Consider the following 20,927-nt stretch of genomic DNA (forward strand, 5'->3'; position numbering starts at 1 on the left):
AGCCGTGCAAAAGCTACGATCAAGTCTGAATTAGGCCCAATTTGTATTTTGGGTATTGGGTTTTTCTGTATTTGAAATATTTGCATACCATAATGAGGCATTTCGGGGATGGCACCCAACTCTGAACTCAGAATGTACTTATGTGTCATATACACCTTATACACTCAGTCAATGTAATTTCACACACTAGTTTCATTACTTTTGTGTATTATACAATGTTTGTGTACTTCAAAAAAGTCTGTATTTTGGAATTTTGGATATGGGAGACTCAAACAGTGGTTGAAGTAGGAATTTTTAAGTGGGGTGTATGGAAAATTTAAGGGGATTTAATTTACACTCTAGGGTGCACTGTTGCGCACACACTGGAAAAGGGTGTATGTCCTTAATACACAGAGTTGGCGAAGTAAACAGGAAGAATAACTGGTGGCTTACACAGGGGTGTGAAGCACAAAGGAGTGTAGCATGTACCAGTGGCATCACAAGGAGGGTGCGGGGGGTGCGGCCAGCAACCGGGTGTCACCCGCTGAGGGGTGACACCAAAGTGCCGGCTCCTGCTCAGTGATATGAGCCGGGTGCTGCACTGTAACATTACGTGCAGCAAACCGGTTCCTGTCACCCTCTAGAAGCCAGCACTGCAGACACGCTAGTTTCTGGAGGCTGCCCGCATATCCAAGTCCCCCCAAATAAAGAAAACTGATGCCGGAATGATTAGCCATGCCCCTCCATGAAGCCACACCTCCATCCTGGAAAGCCGCTCTCCTGTTGTGGCAGTCGCTGCACCATGTGCATTCGAGTGACGCCTCTGGAATGTACTACACTGCATGCTGACGGCTCTAAAACCCAAATCATGTGCTCAGCTGCTTGAAATATGAGTGGCTATATTCATATGGATTTATTAGTGTAAAATGGCATCTCACTTATAAAGAATGCAACACAGTAACATTTTTGCCGATTATAATTCCTCAGCAATAGTCCATGCATTTGAAATAGCGAGTGATATGTTGCAATTGTATCCTCTTATACCAACAATCACTGAGTACGAGTTACAATGTTAATATACAGTTATTGACTTTTTTTTTTTTTTTGAGTGCTGGGGCTGGTCCCTATGATTAAGCACTATGTAAAGTGCCTAAACGTTAAAAATAGAGTGCTGATGTGCAGGGCCGGATTAAGGGCCACATGGGCCTGGAGCTGAAAATATTCAAGGGCCTATTGTGAGAAATGGGGGAGGTGTGATTAGTGCTATGTGGGTGTGGCCAGAGCCATGTGGGTGTGTACAACCCTACACTATCAGCTCCAATGTCTCCCTAAATATGTAAAAATATAAAAAAATAGCATAATTTTTTTGAGAAAAATAGAAATGCAATTTTAATTATTATGATTTATGACTGACCATGTGACCAGCAGATGGCTAGTGATCATGCTGCCATGATGATGGGCCTATTTTTATGTGGAGGCCTGGAGCTGGAGCTCCATCCGCCCCATTGTTAATCTGGCCCTGCTGATGTGTGTGTAAATATTGGTGTGTGCAATGCTGAAATAACATAAAACAAATTAGAATGTTTATAGCTCTTTGAGATTATTTTGGGAGCCAGGAAGTACCAGTGTGTGGACCATTGGTAGCGGTGCTGGTGATGGGTCCGCTGGTGATGTAGCAGTAAGAGAAGTGCCAAGATTTGATAATGAGGACCTGGGTCCCCTAAACCATCTTTCCCTGTCTCCTACGTCTTGTCCTCTGGTATGGTCACAGTCTCTGTTCCAGGTGTCAGGGAAGGAGATGCCTCATCTCGGACCAGAAACTTTGACCTTCCAGGTGCCGACAGGGAAGGGGGCGCCTCATCTCGGAACAGATACTGTGACCATACCACAGGATCAATCTATCTATCTATCTACATATCACATCAAACAAATAAAAAATGTTTTTGAAAAAAAAAAAAAATTGAAATATTCACTTATATGTAGTAATAGACAACATGTAAAAGTATACGATGATATATATCACATTTTTCTTTACAACATGTATAACTAGTCTGTTGTGTAAAGCACTGACCTGCATACAGGAGTTTTCTCACACAAGTCAAGTGCTGTGCTTTGCATGCCACATAGAGAGGAGTGCCTAGGTGAGGAATGTCTTGGTCCACATCTGTACCCCAGGAGATCAACACATCCAAACATTCACTGTGGCCTGTAAATATAATAATAATAATAATAATAATAATAATAATAATATGTAAATAACTACAAACATAATTAGTATATATACTATTAGGTTTATATGTACACATACAATTATTGCAATATGTGCCATTAATAATAACACTGCTTGAATACAGGTGAAAGTATTTTAAGATCTGAAATGCCTACATATTTCTAATCCGTGAGCAACCACCCACTGCATGGACACAACAGATCTTTGCAGTCCCCAAAATTTAGCAGAAATGTAGCCCATTGCCTACAGTGGCTGATGCCATCTAAAGATGGTGTTATCTATGTTCCAGAAAGCATAGCGTTTTGGAGCTTGGTACATTTCATATATTAGCAGCCTTATAGACATCAATGGTTGCTAGTTTTGCTAATGAAAACAGATGTACTGAAGCAGATAGAATGGGGGTCATTCCGAGTTGATCGTAGCTGTGCTAAATTTAGTACAGCTACGATCAAACACTCAGACATGCGGGGGGACGCCCAGCACGGGGCTAGTCCGACCCGCATGTCAGTGCCGGCCTCTTTCGCTGAAATGCAAAAGCATCACACAGCGGCGATGCTTTTGCATCTCAGGAGTTACTCCCGGCCAGCGCAGCTCCGGCGGCTGGCCGGGAGAACCTCTTCGCTGCCCCGGGTCGCATCGGCTGCATGTGACGTCACGCAGCCGCCATGGCCCGCCCCCCCAACGGTCCGGCCATGCCTGCATTGGCCAGACCGAGCCCCCTAAACGGTGGCTTAACGCCACCGTCCAGCCCCCTCCTGCCGAGCGACCGCCTCTGCCTGTTAATCAGGCAGCGGCGATCGCTACAGTACAACGGCCTTCGGCCGTCCAGCATGCGCCGGAGCACTGTGGCGCCGGCGCATGTCCAACCCGATCGCTGCGCTGCGATAAACTGCAGTGAGCGATCGGGTCGGAATGACCACCAATATCTCCAATTATATGTATCTCCATAATCTCCAAGTACCGTATTCCAGGGATACTTCCTATTTTAGGTATCCTCCAAAACATCAGCTTTCAGAGGATTTCCTGCAAAATAATGTCAATTTGGGCAATCTATAGAAATGGAAGAACCTAAACAAATGTCTTAAAATTGTCTTAGGGGGTAATTCAGACCTGATCGTAGAAGCAAGCAAATTTGTTAGCAGTTGGGCAAAACCACGTGCACTGCAGGTGTGGCAGATATAACATTTGCAGAGAGAGTTAGATTTGGGTGGGTTATTTTGTTTCTGTGCAGGGTTAATACTGGCTGCTTTATTTTTACACTGCAATTTAGATTTCAGTTTGAATACACCCCACCCAACTCTAACTCTCTCTGCACATGTTATACCTGCCTCCCTGCAGTGCACATGGTTTTGTCCAACTGCTAACAAAGGGGCAGATGTATTAACCTGGAGAAGGAATAAGGAAGTGATAATCCAGTGATGTGTGCAAGGTGATAAACACACCAGCCAATCAAATCCAATATGTAAATTGACAGTTAGGATCTGATTGGCTGCTGCCTTTATCACCTTGCACATATCACTGGTTTATCACTTCCTTATGCCTTCTCCAGGTTAATACATCTGCCCCAAAGTTCCTGCTGCGATCAGGTCTGAATTACCCCCTTAAATGGAGCATACATGGACTAGAATTGGATAGTATTTTCTAAGTCTTTATTTAGAATGGGAAAACACCTTATTTCATCCTTAATAGGGTACAGATGGAGTCGCACTCATCTAGTGCGGCTACATCGCCGGCGTGCACTCCTGGTGGGACTTGGCAATCCGGAGCCTAGCTCCGCTATGGGAGTGCACAGAGACGCTCCCATTAAAGTGAATGGGGTGCGTGCACGTCTCAGACTGGCTCGCCCCAGATGTGGCTCCATATGGAGCCACGATTAGCGTGGCTCCATATGTACTTTCATTCCTGTACATTAGTAGAGATGCATTTAGCATACTGGTGATTGGGATGCTAGCGGTCATCTGACCGATGCCGGAATTCCGACACCACTCAGGAGACCGGTGCCGGAACACCGTCAGCTGACATCCTGATGGTAAGTATTGGGGTTACGGCCCGGGAAGGGAAGTGGAGGGGGGGGGGGGGTAAGAGTTGATCACACGTAGCAACTTTTGCTGCTCATGCGATCAACCTGACGCCACATATGGGGGAGTGTATTTTAGCATAGCAGGGCTGTGAACCCTTGTGCAGCCCTGCTATGCTAAATAAGTTTTAAGTAAAACAAGACCAGGGCTGCAGTTACTCACCCAGTGTGACGGATCCAGCGATGAAGGTCCCGGTCCTGACCTCAGACATCCGCCTTCTAAACGCCTGGATCCGCCTGCGTTGGACTCTCCACGCCTGGAAAACAGTGAGTATACGCCCTGGAATGCCTCCCGCCTGTTCGTCTTCTTGCGATCGCCGCTGCGATCACATTTCTCGCTGCGCATTTCCGATCCGTTCGCATCAAAGAACCGCTGTGTGCGAACGGGTTCGGAATGACCCCCCATGTGCACTGCAGGGGGGCAGATGTAATATGTGCAGAGAGAGTTAGATTTGGGTGGGTGTGTGCAAACTGAAATCTAAATAACCCACCCAAATCTAACTCTCTCTGCACATGTTATATCTGCCTCCCCCCCTGCAGTGCACATGGTTGTGCCCAACTGCTAACAAATTTACTGCTGCGATCAACTCTGAATTACCCCCTAAGTCACTCTCTTGTTGCATTTTTTTCATAATGTCTAACAGAAAGGGCAGTAAATCAGTGGAAGATCCTGCATCATGCTGAGCATGCTCCAGGGATTTACCAGAAGGGGATGTTTTGTATGATGGTCTATGTACTATGGGGATCATTCCGAGTTGATCGCACGTACTGTAGCAACTTTTTGCTGCCCGTGGGATCAACTCGACGCCACCTATGGGGGAGGGCTTTTTTGCATAGCAAGGCTGCGAACGCTTGTGCAGCCCTGCTATGCAAAAAAAGTTTTGTGTAGAACTAGACCAGGGTAATAGTTACTTACCCTGTGCGATCGATCCAGCGATGCAGGTCCCGGAATTGACGTCAGACATCCGCCCTCCAAACGCCTGGACACGCCTGCGTTCGCCGAACCACTCCCAGGAAACGGTCAGTTGACCCCCCGGAACGCCTTCCTCCTGTCAATCTTCTTGTGGTCGCCGCTGCGACTGCTTTCTTAGTTCGCAGCATCGCTGCGAACCACCTGTGCCACTACAGCCACATATTGTCACTATGGTTAATCTGCCTTGGGCAGAAAATTTATCTAACCAGCTGCAACAATTAAATCAGTCCTTGGTTAGACAGAAATCCACCCAGGTCACTCCCGTGCCTCTAGGTCATCTATGCGGGCTACTTCCTCCTCACAGTCCACATACCTCTCTGATGTTTCATCTGAAGAGGAGGGGGAGCATTCGGTCCTGTCAGACACTGAATCTGGTGTTACTGATGAGGATTCTCCCTTGCAGATTGATGTCCCTGCCTTAGTGGTTGCTATTAAACAAATCCTACAAATCTCTGATGAGGTGGATTCCACTACTGTGGCAAAGAAAACTGATATGTTTAAACTAGAGATGAGCGGGTTCGGTTCCTCGGAATCCGAACCCGCCCGAACTTCAGCTTTTTTTACACGGATCCGAGCGACTCAGATCTTCCCGCCTTGCTCGGTTAACCCGAGCGCGCCCGAACGTCATCATGACGCTGTCGGATTCTCGCGAGGCTCGGATTCTATCGCGAGACTCGGATTCTATATAAGGAGCCGCGCGTCGCCGCCATTTTCACACGTGCATTGAGATTGATAGGGAGAGGACGTGGCTGGCGTCCTCTCCATTTAGATTAGAAGAGAGAGAGTGAGATTGAGACAGAGACACTTGATTTACTGGAGCTTAGGAGTACTAGAGAGAGAGTGCAGAGTTTACTAGTGACTGACCACTGACCAGTGACCACCAGTGCAGTTTTATTTAATATAATCCGTTCTCTGCCTGAAAAAAACGATACACAGTGACTCAGTCACATACCATATCTGTGCTCAGCCCAGTGTGCTGCATCATCTATGTATAATATCTGACTGTGCTCACACAGCTTAATTGTGGGGGAGACTGGGGAGCAGTTATAGGTTATAGCAGGAGCCAGGAATACATACATATTATTAAAATTAAACAGTGCACACTTTTGCTGCAGGAGTGCCACTGCCAGTGTGACTGACCAGTGACCTGACCACACTGACCACCAGTATAGTATACTATATTGTGATTGCCTGAAAAAGTTAAACACTCGTCGTGTGACTTGTGTGGTGTTTTTTTATTCTATAAAAAACTCATTCTGCTGACAGACAGTGTCCAGCAGGTCCGTCATTATATAATATATACCTGTCCGGCTGCAGTAGTGATATATATATATTTTTTATATCATTATTTATCATCCAGTCGCAGCAGACACAGTACGGTAGTTCACGGCTGTAGCTACCTCTGTGTCGGCACTCGGCAGTCCATCCATAATTGTATACCACCTACCCGTGGTTTTTTTTTTCTTTCTTCTTTATACATACTACATCTCATTATCATCCTGTCTATATTAGCAGCAGACACAGTACAGTACGGTAGTCCACGGCTGTAGCTACCTCTGTGTCGGCACTCGGCAGTCCATCCATAATTGTATACCACCTACCCGTGGTTTTTCTTTTCTTCTTTATACATACTACATCTCATTATCATCCAGTCTATATTAGCAGCAGACACAGTACAGTACGGTAGTCCACGGCTGTAGCTACCTCTGTGTCGGCACTCGGCAGTCCATCCATAATTGTATACCACCTACCCGTGGTTTTTTTTTCTTTCTTCTTTATACATACTACATCTCATTATCAACCAGTCTATATTAGCAGCAGACACAGTACAGTACGGTAGTCCACGGCTGTAGCTACCTCTGTGTCGGCACTCGGCAGTCCGTCCATAATTGTATACCACCTACCCGTGGTTTTTTTTTCTTTCTTCTTTATACATACTACATCTCATTATCATCCAGTCTATATTAGCAGCAGACACAGTACAGTACGGTAGTCCACGGCTGTAGCTACCTCTGTGTCGGCACTCGGCAGTCCGTCCATAATTGTATACCACCTACCCGTGTTTTTTTTTTTCTTTCTTCTTTATACATACTACATCTCATTATCATCCAGTCTATATTAGCAGCAGACACAGTACAGTACGGTAGTCCACGGCTGTAGCTACCTCTGTGTCGGCACTCGGCAGTCCATCCATAATTGTATACCACCTACCCGTGGTTTTTTTTTCTTTCTTCTTTATACATACTACATCTCATTATCATCCAGTCTATATTAGCAGCAGACACAGTACAGTACGGTAGTCCACGGCTGTAGCTACCTCTGTGTCGGCACTCGCCAGTCCATCCATAATTGTATACCACCTACCCGTGGTTTTTTTTTCTTTCTTCTTTATACATACTACATCTCATTATCATCCAGTCTATATTAGCAGCAGACACAGTACAGTACGGAAGTCCACGGCTGTAGCTACCTCTGTGTCGGCACTCGGCAGTCCATCCATAATTGTATACCACCTACCCGTGGTTTTTTTTTCTTTCTTCTTTATACATACTACATCTCATTATCAACCAGTCTATATTAGCAGCAGACACAGTACAGTACGGTAGTCCACGGCTGTAGCTACCTCTGTGTCGGCACTCGGCAGTCCGTCCATAATTGTATACCACCTACCCGTGGTTTTTTTTTCTTTCTTCTTTATACATACTACATCTCATTATCATCCAGTCTATATTAGCAGCAGACACAGTACAGTACGGTAGTCCACGGCTGTAGCTACCTCTGTGTCGGCACTCGGCAGTCCATCCATAATTGTATACCACCTACCCGTGTTTTTTTTTCTTTCTTCTTTATACATACTACATCTCATTATCAACCAGTCTATATTAGCAGCAGACACAGTACAGTACGGTAGTCCACGGCTGTAGCTACCTCTGTGTCGGCACTCGGCAGTCCATCCATAATTGTATACTAGTATCCATCCATCTCCATTGTTTACCTGAGGTGCCTTTTAGTTGTGCCTATTAAAATATGGAGAACAAAAATGTTGAGGTTCCAAAATTAGGGAAAGATCAAGATCCACTTCCACCTCGTGCTGAAGCTGCTGCCACTAGTCATGGCCGAGACGATGAAATGCCAGCAACGTCGTCTGCCAAGGCCGATGCCCAATGTCATAGTACAGAGCATGTCAAATCCAAAACACCAAATATCAGTAAAAAAAGGACTCCAAAACCTAAAATAAAATTGTCGGAGGAGAAGCGTAAACTTGCCAATATGCCATTTACCACACGGAGTGGCAAGGAACGGCTGAGGCCCTGGCCTATGTTCATGGCTAGTGGTTCAGCTTCACATGAGGATGGAAGCACTCAGCCTCTCGCTAGAAAACTGAAAAGACTCAAGCTGGCAAAAGCACCGCAAAGAACTGTGCGTTCTTCGAAATCCCAAATCCACAAGGAGAGTCCAATTGTGTCGGTTGCGATGCCTGACCTTCCCAACACTGGACGTGAAGAGCATGCGCCTTCCACCATTTGCACGCCCCCTGCAAGTGCTGGAAGGAGCACCCGCAGTCCAGTTCCTGATAGTCAGATTGAAGATGTCAGTGTTGAAGTACACCAGGATGAGGAGGATATGGGTGTTGCTGGCGCTGGGGAGGAAATTGACAAGGAGGATTCTGATGGTGAGGTGGTTTGTTTAAGTCAGGCACCCGGGGAGACACCTGTTGTCCGTGGGAGGAATATGGCCGTTGACATGCCTGGTGAAAATACCCAAAAAATCAGCTCTTCGGTGTGGAAGTATTTCACCAGAAATGCGGACAACATTTGTCAAGCCGTGTGTTCCCTTTGTCAAGCTGTAATAAGTAGGGGTAAGGACGTTAACCACCTCGGAACATCCTCCCTTATACGTCACCTGCAGCGCATTCATAATAAGTCAGTGACAAGTTCAAAAACTTTGGCCGACAGCGGAAGCAGTCCACTGACCAGTAAATCCCTTCCTCTTGTAACCAAGCTCACGCAAACCACCCCACCAACTCCCTCAGTGTCAATTTCCTCCTTCCCCAGGAATGCCAATAGTCCTGCAGGCCATGTCACTGGCAATTCTGACGAGTCCTCTCCTGCCTGGGATTCCTCCGATGCATCCTTGCGTGTAACGCCTACTGCTGCTGGCGCTGCTGTTGTTGCTGCTGGGAGTCGATGGTCATCCCAGAGGGGAAGTCGTAAGCCCACTTGTACTACTTCCAGTAAGCAATTGACTGTCCAACAGTCCTTTGCGAGGAAGATGAAATATCACAGCAGTCATCCTGCTGCAAAGCGGATAACTGAGGCCTTGACAACTATGTTGGTGTTAGACGTGCGTCCGGTATCCGCCGTTAGTTCACAGGGAACTAGACAATTTATTGAGGCAGTGTGCCCCCGTTACCAAATACCATCTAGGTTCCACTTCTCTAGGCAGGCGATACCGAGAATGTACACGGACGTCAGAAAAAGACTCACCAGTGTCCTAAAAAATGCAGTTGTACCCAATGTCCACTTAACCACGGACATGTGGACAAGTGGAGCAGGGCAGGGTCAGGACTATATGACTGTGACAGCCCACTGGGTAGATGTATGGACTCCCGCCGCAAGAACAGCAGCGGCGGCACCAGTAGCAGCATCTCGCAAACGCCAACTCTTTCCTAGGCAGGCTACGCTTTGTATCACCGCTTTCCAGAATACGCACACAGCTGAAAACCTCTTACGGCAACTCAGGAAGATCATCGCGGAATGGCTTACCCCAATTGGACTCTCCTGTGGATTTGTGGCATCGGACAACGCCAGCAATATTGTGTGTGCATTAAATATTGGCAAATTCCAGCACGTCCCATGTTTTGCACATACCTTGAATTTGGTGGTGCAGAATTTTTTAAAAAACGACAGGGGCGTGCAAGAGATGCTGTCGGTGGCCAGAAGAATTGCGGGACACTTTCGGCGTACAGGCACCACGTACAGAAGACTGGAGCACCACCAAAAACTACTGAACCTGCCCTGCCATCATCTGAAGCAAGAAGTGGTAACGAGGTGGAATTCAACCCTCTATATGCTTCAGAGGTTGGAGGAGCAGCAAAAGGCCATTCAAGCCAATACAATTGAGCACGATATAGGAGGTGGAATGCACCTGTCTCAAGTGCAGTGGAGAATGATTTCAACGTTGTGCAAGGTTCTGATGCCCTTTGAACTTGCCACACGTGAAGTCAGTTCAGACACTGCCAGCCTGAGTCAGGTCATTCCCCTCATCAGGCTTTTGCAGAAGAAGCTGGAGACATTGAAGGAGGAGCTAACACGGAGCGATTCCGCTAGGCATGTGGGACTTGTGGATGGAGCCCTTAATTCGCTTAACAAGGATTCACGGGTGGTCAATCTGTTGAAATCAGAGCACTACATTTTGGCCACCGTGCTCGATCCTAGATTTAAAACCTACCTTGGATCTCTCTTTCCGGCAGACACAAGTCTGCTGGGGTTGAAAGACCTGCTGGTGAGAAAATTGTCAAGTCAAGCGGAACGCGACCTGTCAACATCTCCTCCTTCACATTCTCCCGCAACTGGGGGTGCGAGGAAAAGGCTCAGAATTCCGAGCCCACCCGCTGGCGGTGATGCAGGGCAGTCTGGAGCGACTGCTGATGCTGACATCTGGTCCGGACTGAAGGACCTGACAACGATTACGGACATGTCGTCTACTGTCACTGCATATGATTCTCTCAACATTGAAAGAATGGTGGAGGATTATATGAGTGACCGCATCCAAGTAGGCACGTCACACAGTCCGTACTTATACTGGCAGGAAAAAGAGGCAATTTGGAGGCCCTTGCACAAACTGGCTTTATTCTACCTAAGTTGCCCTCCCACAAGTGTGTACTCCGAAAGAGTGTTTAGTGCCGCCGCTCACCTTGTCAGCAATCGGCGTACGAGGTTACATCCAGAAAATGTGGAGAAGATGATGTTCATTAAAATGAATTATAATCAATTCCTCCGCGGAGACATTGACCAGCAGCAATTGCCTCCACAAAGTACACAGGGAGCTGAGATGGTGGATTCCAGTGGGGACGAATTGATAATCTGTGAGGAGGGGGATGTACACGGTGATATATCGGAGGATGATGATGAGGTGGACATCTTGCCTCTGTAGAGCCAGTTTGTGCAAGGAGAGATTAATTGCTTCTTTTTTGGGGGGGGTCCAAACCAACCCGTCATATCAGTCACAGTCGTGTGGCAGACCCTGTCACTGAAATGATGGGTTGGTTAAAGTGTGCATGTCCTGTTTTGTTTATACAACATAAGGGTGGGTGGGAGGGCCCAAGGACAATTCCATCTTGCACCTCTTTTTTCTTTTATTTTTCTTTGCGTCATGTGCTGTTTGGGGAGGGTTTTTTGGAAGGGACATCCTGCGTGACACTGCAGTGCCACTCCTAGATGGGCCCGGTGTTTGTGTCGGCCACTAGGGTCGCTTATCTTACTCACACAGTCAGCTACCTCATTGCGCCTCTTTTTTTCTTTGCGTCGTGTGCTGTTTGGGGAGGGTTTTTTGGAAGGGACATCCTGCGTGACACTGCAGTGCCACTCCTAGATGGGCCCGGTGTTTGTGTCGGCCACTAGGGTCGCTTATCTTACTCACACAGTCAGCTACCTCATTGCGCCTCTTTTTTTCTTTGCGTCATGTGCTGTTTGGGGAGGGTTTTTTGGAAGGTACATCCTGCGTGACACTGCAGTGCCACTCCTAGATGGGCCCGGTGTTTGTGTCGGCCACTAGGGTCGCTTATCTTACTCACACAGTCAGCTACCTCATTGCGCCTCTTTTTTTCTTTGCGTCATGTGCTGTTTGGGGAGGGTTTTTTGGAAGGGACATCCTGCGTGACACTGCAGTGCCACTCCTAGATGGGCCCGGTGTTTGTGTCGGCTACTAGGGTCGCTTATCTTACTCACACAGCTACCTCATTGCGCCTCTTTTTTTCTTTGCGTCATGTGCTGTTTGGGGAGGGTTTTTTGGAAGGGACATCCTGCGTGACACTGCAGTGCCACTCCTAGATGGGCCCGGTGTTTGTGTCGGCCACTAGGGTCGCTTATCTTACTCACACAGCTACCTCATTGCGCCTCTTTTTTTCTTTGCGTCATGTGCTGTTTGGGGAGTTTTTTTTGGAAGGGACATCCTGCGTGACACTGCAGTGCCACTCCTAGATGGGCCCGGTGTTTGTGTCGGCCACTAGGGTCGCTTATCTTACTCACACAGTCAGCTACCTCATTGCGCCTCTTTTTTTCTTTGCGTCATGTGCTGTTTGGGGAGGGTTTTTTGGAAGGGACATCCTGCGTGACACTGCAGTGCCACTCCTAGATGGGCCCGGTGTTTGTGTCGGCCACTAGGGTCGCTTATCTTACTCACACAGCTACCTCATTGCGCCTCTTTTTTTCTTTGCGTCATGTGCTGTTTGGGGAGGGTTTTTTGGAAGGGCCATCCTGCGTGACACTGCAGTGCCACTCCTAGATGGGCCCGGTGTTTGTGTCGGCCACTAGGGTCGCTTATCTTACTCACACAGCGACCTCGGTGCAAATTTTAGGACTAAAAATAATATTGTGAGGTGTGAGGTATTCAGAATAGACTGAAAATGAGTGGAAATTATGGTTTTTGAGGTTAATAATACTTTGGGATCAAAATGACCCCCAAATTCTATGATTTAAGCTGTTTTTTAGGGTTTTTTGAAAAAAACACCCGAATCCAAAACACACCCGAATCCGACAAAAAAAATTCGGTGAGGTTTTGCCAAAACGCGGTCGAACCCAAAACACGGCCGCGGAACCGAACCCAAAACCAAAACACAAAACCCTAAAAATTTCCGGCGCTCATCTCTAGTTTAAACGGCAGAAGGTGGTTAAAACACTGTACCCCATACTGACCATTTAGTGGACATCAGACTGGAACCCTGGTCCTCTCCCTGCAGAGTTATGTAGCAAGTGGGAAAATTCACAGCTGGTGGATGCTCACGTCACCCGCCTTGTCGAGTTGTCCACTTTGTCTGTCACCTCACTGAAGGAACCGACAGAAAAGCGTGTGGAAGGATGCGTGAAGTCTATTTACTCCCTTACAGGAGCTGTGCATGCATAGACCCACTAATGCTGCCACCTGAGCTGCAAAAGGTATTGAAGCGTGGGTTCAGGCATTAGGGGAAGAGCTGCCCAAGGATATTTCTGACAATGCCAGACAACACCTGTCTCATTACCATCGCCACCTATTACATTCAGGAGGTGTCCTCTGAGGCGGGTGTGTTGGCGGCCAAGGTGTCGACTAGGTCTGTCCTGGCTCGCCGTATTCTTTGGTTGACATCATGGAAAGTGGACCTAGACTCCAAAAAGACCTTGGAGATACTCCCCTTTACTGGGGACATTTTGTTTGGAGAAGACCTGAATAAAATTGTGTCTGAATTAGCAGCTGCTAAGACTGCTTCTCTCCCAAATACTAATCCTTCTGTACAGAAGGCAAAAGGTACCACTTTTCGTTCCTGAGGTACCACTTTTCGTTCCTTTCGGCTTCAAGGGAAAGCAAAAGGTCAGGCATACCAGAGACTCATGCTCCCAAAACCACAAAGCCCAAGGCCAAACAATACTACTCAGCCCGTCAGCCTGCTTCTAAACAAGACAAGCCTGCTGCATGACAGGGTGGGCTTCCCCCTGGGGGACCACAGGGTGGGAGGCCGACTTCTACAGTTCACCCAGGTCTGGTAAAAGACCACTTCAGACGCATGGGTGTTGGAAGTTGTCTCTCACGGGTACGCTGTCTCTTTCAAGAGACGTCCCCCTTGCCAGTTTTGCACCACGGTTCTACCTTCGGATCCATTAAAGGCGCAAGCTTTGCAAACAATTGTCAGTTCTCTCCTGAGGAAAGGAGTGATTGTGCCGTTACCTCAGTTCCAGGGAAGCAGAGGTTATTACTCGACCCTGTTTCTAGTCCCGAAACCAAATGGGTCATTCCGGCCTATACTCAACCTCAAATCACTGAACAAGTTTGTGAGAGTGTCCAGGTTTTGTATGGAAACACTGCGCTCAATTGTACTGGCTATGGAACCCAGAGACTATATGGTATCCCTGGATATACCAGATGCATACCTGCATATACCTATTGCCATGTATCACCAACAGTTTCTGCGGTTTGCTATTGGCAACCTACATTATCAATTCCAGGCTCTACCATTTGGACTGGCCATGGCTCCTCGGATCTTCACCAAGGTCATGGCCATTATGACGGCCCATCTCCGTAGCCAGGGGATTAGAATCCTGCTGTATCTGGACGACCTTCTGATTCTGGCAAATTCCCACAATGTCCTCCTCGGTCATCTGCACATGACAGTATCCTTCCTGCAAGCCCACGGGTGCAATGGTGGATCCAGGGGGGGGGGCACTTGGGCCCGTGCCCCCCCTGTCATTTGTGGCCTCCGTTCCCCGTCCCCTCCCGGCGCCGGCACCGCACGGGGAGATGACGGGCGCCCGCTGAGATTGTGTTACCAGCGGGCGCCCGTATCCTTGCCCAGCGGCAGCCGGAGGCAGGAGCTCAGTACTGAGCTCCGGCTTCCGGTGCTGTCACTGTGCGGCATGCGCTATGGGAGAGATGTCAGTCACGACGTCTCTCTCATAGTGCTGAGGAGCGGACGCCAAGAGGAGGACTGCAGCGGTCTGGAAGCGGGAACAGGGCTCGATAAGTATGATGGTTTTTTCTTCCTTAGTGCAGCGGGGGCATCTACTGGGGGCAAACTACGGGGGGACATTACTACTGGGGGGGCATCAACAAGGGGCATTACTACTGGGGGGGGCATTACTACTGGGGGCAAACTACTGGGAGCATTATTACTGGGGGGCATCTACTGGGGGCATTACTATTGGGGGTCATCTATTGGAGGCATTACTACTGGGGGCAGCTACTGGGGGACATTTTTACTGGGGGCCATCTACTGGGGGCATTACTACTGGGGGGTCATATATTGGGGGCAAACTCCTAGGGCGCATTACTACTGGGGGCAAACTACTGGGAGGCATTATTACTGGGGGGCATATACTGGGGGCAAACTACTGGGGAACATTATTATTGGGGGCCAACTACAAAGGGGCTAACTACTGGGGGCATACTACAGGAGGACATTACTAGTGGTGGCGTAACTACAGGGGCATTACTACTGGCGGTTTAACTACAGGGGCATTACTACTTGGGGGCTAAACTACAGGGGGGGGGCAAACTACTGGGGGCATAACTACAGTGGCCAAACTACTGGGGGATAACTACAGGGGCCAAACTACTGGGGGCATTACTACTGGGGGCTAAACTACAAGGGGGCATAACTACAGGGGCTAAACTACAATGGGGCAAACTACAGGGGGGCATTACTACTGGTGGCTAAACTACAAGCAGGCAAACTACTGGGGGCATTACCACTGGGAGGCTAAACTAAAGGGGGCGGGGGTAAACTACTGGGGTCATAACTGCAGGGGCATTACCACTGGGGGCATAACTACTAGGGCGCTAAATGACTGGGGGCATTACTACAGACAACATTACTACTGGGAGCAATACGGGCATTGCATAAGGGGCACCACTACTATGGGGTCTATATAAGGGGCACTACCAGTACAGTGGACATTGCATAATGAGCGCTACAACTGTGGGCATTGTATAAGAAACGCCATTTCACATGCACCGAAGCCGCACGCAAATGTACTTGCCCCTTCCATGGTGCCCCCCCTATCATTTTCTTCTGGATCCGCCCCTGCACGGGTGGCTTATCAATTGGAAAAATTCCTCACTGGTCTAAGATCAGAGCATGGTGCGCCTAGGGGCACTTCTGTATGCACACAGTCAACGGCTGTTTCTGTCTCCAGAAAAGGTCCTGAAGCTTCAGGACAGGATAAGATGCTTTCTTTGTCGCCACAGAGTGTCGATATACTTGGCAATGCAAGCACTTTGCCTGATAGTGTCGGCATTTGACATAGTAAAGTATGCTTAATTTCATTCCTGCCCTCTACAGAAGTTAATACTTTCCAAATGGGACGGCCAACCTCATCGGATCAGATCTCAGAGGATCACTTTAACTCCGGAGGTTCGTCTGTCGCTGACCTGGTGGCTACAGGACCAGCGATTAAACAGGGGCCATCCCTTCTGGATCTCCGACTGGGTACTGCTGACAACAGACGCCAGTCTGAGGGGATGGGGGGGGGGGGGGGGGGTTGGAGCAACACTTGTTTCAGGGTCACTGTACCAAGAAGGAATCACTCCTCCCAATAAACATTCTGGAGTTGAGGGCGGTGTTCAGAGCATTATCTCTTGACCTGTCTCTGGTACAGACCAGGTCTGTTCAAGTACAGTCAGACAACGCCACCACAGGGGCATACATAAACCATCAAGGTGGCATTCGAAGCCGCATGGCAATGATGGAAGTGTCAAAAATTATTCGTTGGGTGGAACGCCATCTGCCAGCCATATCGGCAGTGTTCATTCCAGGTGTCCTAAACTGGGAAGCGAACTTTCTCAGTCGCCAGGACGTGCATGCCAGAGAGTGGAGTCTTCATCCGGAAGTCTTTCAACTCCTAGTGGACAGATGGGGACTACCGGACGTAGACCTCATGGCGTTTTGACACAATCACAAAGTACCAGTCTTCCAATCAAGGACCAGGGATCCTCAAGCAGCATTCGTGGATGCATTGGCGGTTCCATGGAAATTTCGGCTGCCCTACGCACTCCCTCCAGTGTCACTCCTGCCCAGGGTACTATGGAAATTCAAACAAGAAGGAGGAGTACTACTTCTAGTCACTCCAGTGTGGCCTCGAAGACATTGGTTCTCAGACCTGCAGGGTCTATCGACAGAGAGACCCCTTCTACTTCCTCAGCGCCTGGACCTACTACAGGGCCCTTGTCTTTACCCAGACCTGGCCAGACTGGCTTTGATGGCGTGACTCTTGAAGTATTACTACTGAGGGCCAAAGGATTTTCTGAGGAGGTTATCCAGACTATGTTGAAAGCCAGCAAACTGTCACCTGCCCAGATTTATTACAGCGTCTGGAATTCTTACTTCACCTGGTGTGCTGATAAGAATTATGATGCATATCGATTCAGAACATCCATAATCCTGGCTTTTCTGCAACAAGGCCTTGACCTACTGTAGGTCTTCATATGGCCACCCTCAAGGTTAATATATCTGCCTTGTCAGTATGGTTTCAGAGGAAAATTGCATCTATACCTGACGTTCATACTTTCACTCAGGGTGTCCTTTGGATTCAGCCTCCCTATATCGCGCCAGTGGCTCCATGGGATCTGGCTGTTGTACTGAATGCCCTGCAATAGTCTCCATTTGAACCTCTTGAATCAGTGAACCTGAAATGGCTTACAGCCAAGGTCCTGTTCTTGCTGGCTATTTCCTCTGCAAGAAGGGTCTCAGATCTAGGAGCTTTGTCCTGTTGTCCACCCTTTCAGATTTTTCCCCGTGACCGAGCAATTCTAAAAACTCGACTGGTTTATTTACCTAAGCTGGTGTCATCTTTTCACCTTAACCAAGGATTGTGGTACTGACTTTTATCTCTTCAGATTTGTCCTCCAAAGAGCGCTCTTTGGAAGTGGTAAGGGCTCTCCGTGTATATGTGGAGAGGACTGCCTCTATCAGGAGGCAGATACACTTTTTGTCTTGTTTGGTTTCCACAAACGTGGCTGGCCTGCGAATAAGCAATCCTTGGCCAGATGAATTAGAATGGTAATTGCACAAGCTTATGCGCAGGCTGGTCTCCCAGCTCCTGCTGCTATTAAAGCCCATTCTACTCTGTATGTGGGACCTTCTTGGGTGGCCCGCTGTGGCACGTCGGCAGAAGAATTTTGAAAGGCGGCTACGTGGTCCTCAGTGAACATGTTTATTAGGTTCTATGTCTTTGATACTTTCGCCTCCCAGGATGCTTCCTTTGGACCCTAGGTTCTCATACCCGCTAAGGCGCTTCCCCTCCCTTGAGGAACTGCTTTAGGACATCTCCGATGTTTTCCTGTGGAAACCAATGTATCCTGCTGCAGAAAAGGATTTTTTATGGTAGACATACCATGGTTAACACTCTTTTTGCGAGGTACATTGGTTCCACAGGGCGCCCACCCTGGAGCACCTAGCTTCCATGAGTTTGTATGGCATTAGCCGCTGGTTCCTTCTCCTTTCATGAGAATGTGGTTCTATGTGACTGACATCTGACTTCTCTCTTGCCTGCTCCTACATTTGACTGGTTAACGAAACTAAGCTCCAGTGCCTGGAGGCGGGGTTTATAGAGGAGGCCCCAATGCATCCTGGGTCAGCCTAAAGCTTTAGCCTGTTGGTGCCTCTGGATCAAGATCCACTCTACACCCCGATGTTTTCCTGTGGAATTAATGTACCTCGCAGAAAGAGTGTTAACCATGGTAAGTCTACCATAACACTCCTTTTTTTAATATTTTTAATTTTGAAATCTGATTCATTTAGAAAGACCTCTACTGTGCCCCCTGTACAGTTGTGCCACCAGTAGTATTGCCCTCAGTACTGTGCCCCCTGTAGAGTTGTACCCCCTTTAGAGTTGTGCCCCCAGTAGTATTGCCCCCAGTACTGTGACCCCTGTAGAGTTGTGCCCTCTAGTTGTGCCGCTTAGAAAAAAAATTAAAAATCAAATAAAAATAAATTAATACTCACAATCCCCGCTCCTGCTTTCTGACCGCTGCTGCCCTCTGTCTCCGGCCGCCGGCACCGCTCCACGGATCTATGTGAGAGACATCATGACGTCTCTCCCATAGCACCGCATAGACACTAGAGGTCAATTATGACCTCTAGTGTCTATGTGCCGCTCCCACAATGCAGTGCGGTGCGCGATGACTTCGCGAACCGCACAGCACCGGGCATCTACACAGCACCGGGCGGCACCAGTAGCGGATCTTGCCACGGTGGCGGTGCCCTCCGGACGGCGGCGGCGCCCTCTGGACGGCGGCGCCCCAGGCAAAAATCCTGCTTGCCCGTAGCAAGATCCGCTACTGGGTGGGAATCGAACCCAAAGACCTCAGTTCTGTGAGGCAGTAATGCTAACCTGTACACCATCCGTACTAGCATACTAATAAGCAGAAGTAGCAGAAAACACAATACAGCTGTATAGACTATAGGCAGGGCCGGTGCAAGGTTTCTTGGCACCCTAGGCAAAACTTCTGCCTACTGCCTCTTCCCCATACCCACCCTTCTGGTGAAAGGCATACTGCTGCTCTCCCCCACCCCCAGTCTGTTGCATGGCTGCTCCCTTCTCCCCAGTCTCTGCGGGTGCCTGCTGCTCTCACCCCCCCCCCCCCCCCCCCGTTAAATGTCTCCTGTTCTATCCCCCACCATCTGTGTGCATGCTGCTGATTATCCCCTAAGACTGTGTGCATGCCTGCTGCTCATCTCCCCCCGCACACACACCCAGACTGCTGCTCTCCCCCTCTTTCCTCATCAAATGCAGACAGTGCACTGTGCAGCCACCTTTACCTGCAGGCTGCATTGCAGAGTTGTCTGTGAAAGAGCCTGAAATGAAGAGTAGTACCGTATGTCACCCCTCGCCAGGTCTCCAGGAGATGTCAAAGTTACTGCCTGTGGCGGGTGAAGGCGGAGCGTGGCAGTCGCGGCTACTGTCAGATGAGTGCTGGGGGATTGCGGCAGCTGTAAGAGGTAGGACCACGGTACCTTTTTCAGGTAGCTGTAGCAGGCCGCACCCTCAGGTCCCGGTTCCCCTAGGCAACTGCCTAAGGCTGCCTAGTGGAAGCTCCGGCCCTGACTATAGGACACAGAAATAATAATCCTAAACATGTGTTACGGCTTAATTTCCTTTATTTCATTTTATTTGTTTTATTTAATATTCAGCAATATATTCTATTGCCTATAACATGCTTCTTTAGGGGTAGAATTGTTGTCATCATGTCTTAATAAATGCAAATGTGTAACTCCACTAGATCAAGCAAGGGATCTAACAACAGAGATAGGTAAGCAGACTTAAGTAAAATCACAGCTAAGTCAGACAGTATAGTATAAAGGATAAACAGCAGTCATAGGGCAGACATACAGAGATGCAGAGCAAACATAAAACACAGACTGTCACATAATCACAGACGGAAACCAGAACATGTCTGATAGTGGGCAAAGCTAGTGTGTGTGTGTGTCTAGGGGAAACACAAACCAAGCAGAGCAGCACACAGGGCCTTATACAGAGGTGCATGCAATTTTGATGTTGGACGCAGCAAAGCAATTTTTTGCCACTGCCACACTACACACGCACAGCAAGCAATTACCGATTATGGACACACCGACGATTTATTCCCAAAGTGAGTGACAGGTGGTCATTATTAGGTGGAGGTAATGGGTGGCTAAAAAAACGCAGGCGTGTTGGGACTATTTTCTGGGCATTGCCTAGTCAGCCACTACAAATTCATTCGCAGTGGAGAGGCCGTCTTAGGAGAGCAGCTCTGTCTGAGACAGTATAGGATTGATTAGGGGTCCAATGTACTTCCGCAGTTCCCGCTCATGTGTGTGAACGGCAGATGTGATATGCAGGCAGTGGGTGTCTTTGTGCACAAGACAGCGGCTGAGTCATTAGCATATTTTTGCAAATCCAATGCAAATGAAATCACAGCTGCGCATGGAACTGCGTTCACCT

General features: G+C 48.4%; 1 protein-coding gene across 4 annotated transcripts in view; it reads right to left on the bottom strand.

Annotated features, from left to right (window-relative positions):
* The window catches only part of ASB5 (ankyrin repeat and SOCS box containing 5), a 164,331-nt gene that overhangs the window by 17,550 nt on the left and 125,854 nt on the right, over nt 1-20,927 (bottom strand). For all 4 annotated transcript variants that reach the window (XM_063920659.1, XM_063920662.1, XM_063920661.1 and 1 more), the window contains one exon: nt 2,051-2,185. In XM_063920659.1, coding sequence (XP_063776729.1) covers nt 2,051-2,185 — 135 coding nt within the window. The remainder of the gene's footprint in view (nt 1-2,050; nt 2,186-20,927) is intronic.

This window comes from Pseudophryne corroboree, chromosome 1 (genome assembly GCF_028390025.1).
Source record: "Pseudophryne corroboree isolate aPseCor3 chromosome 1, aPseCor3.hap2, whole genome shotgun sequence".
Classification (NCBI taxonomy): domain Eukaryota; kingdom Metazoa; phylum Chordata; class Amphibia; order Anura; family Myobatrachidae; genus Pseudophryne; species Pseudophryne corroboree.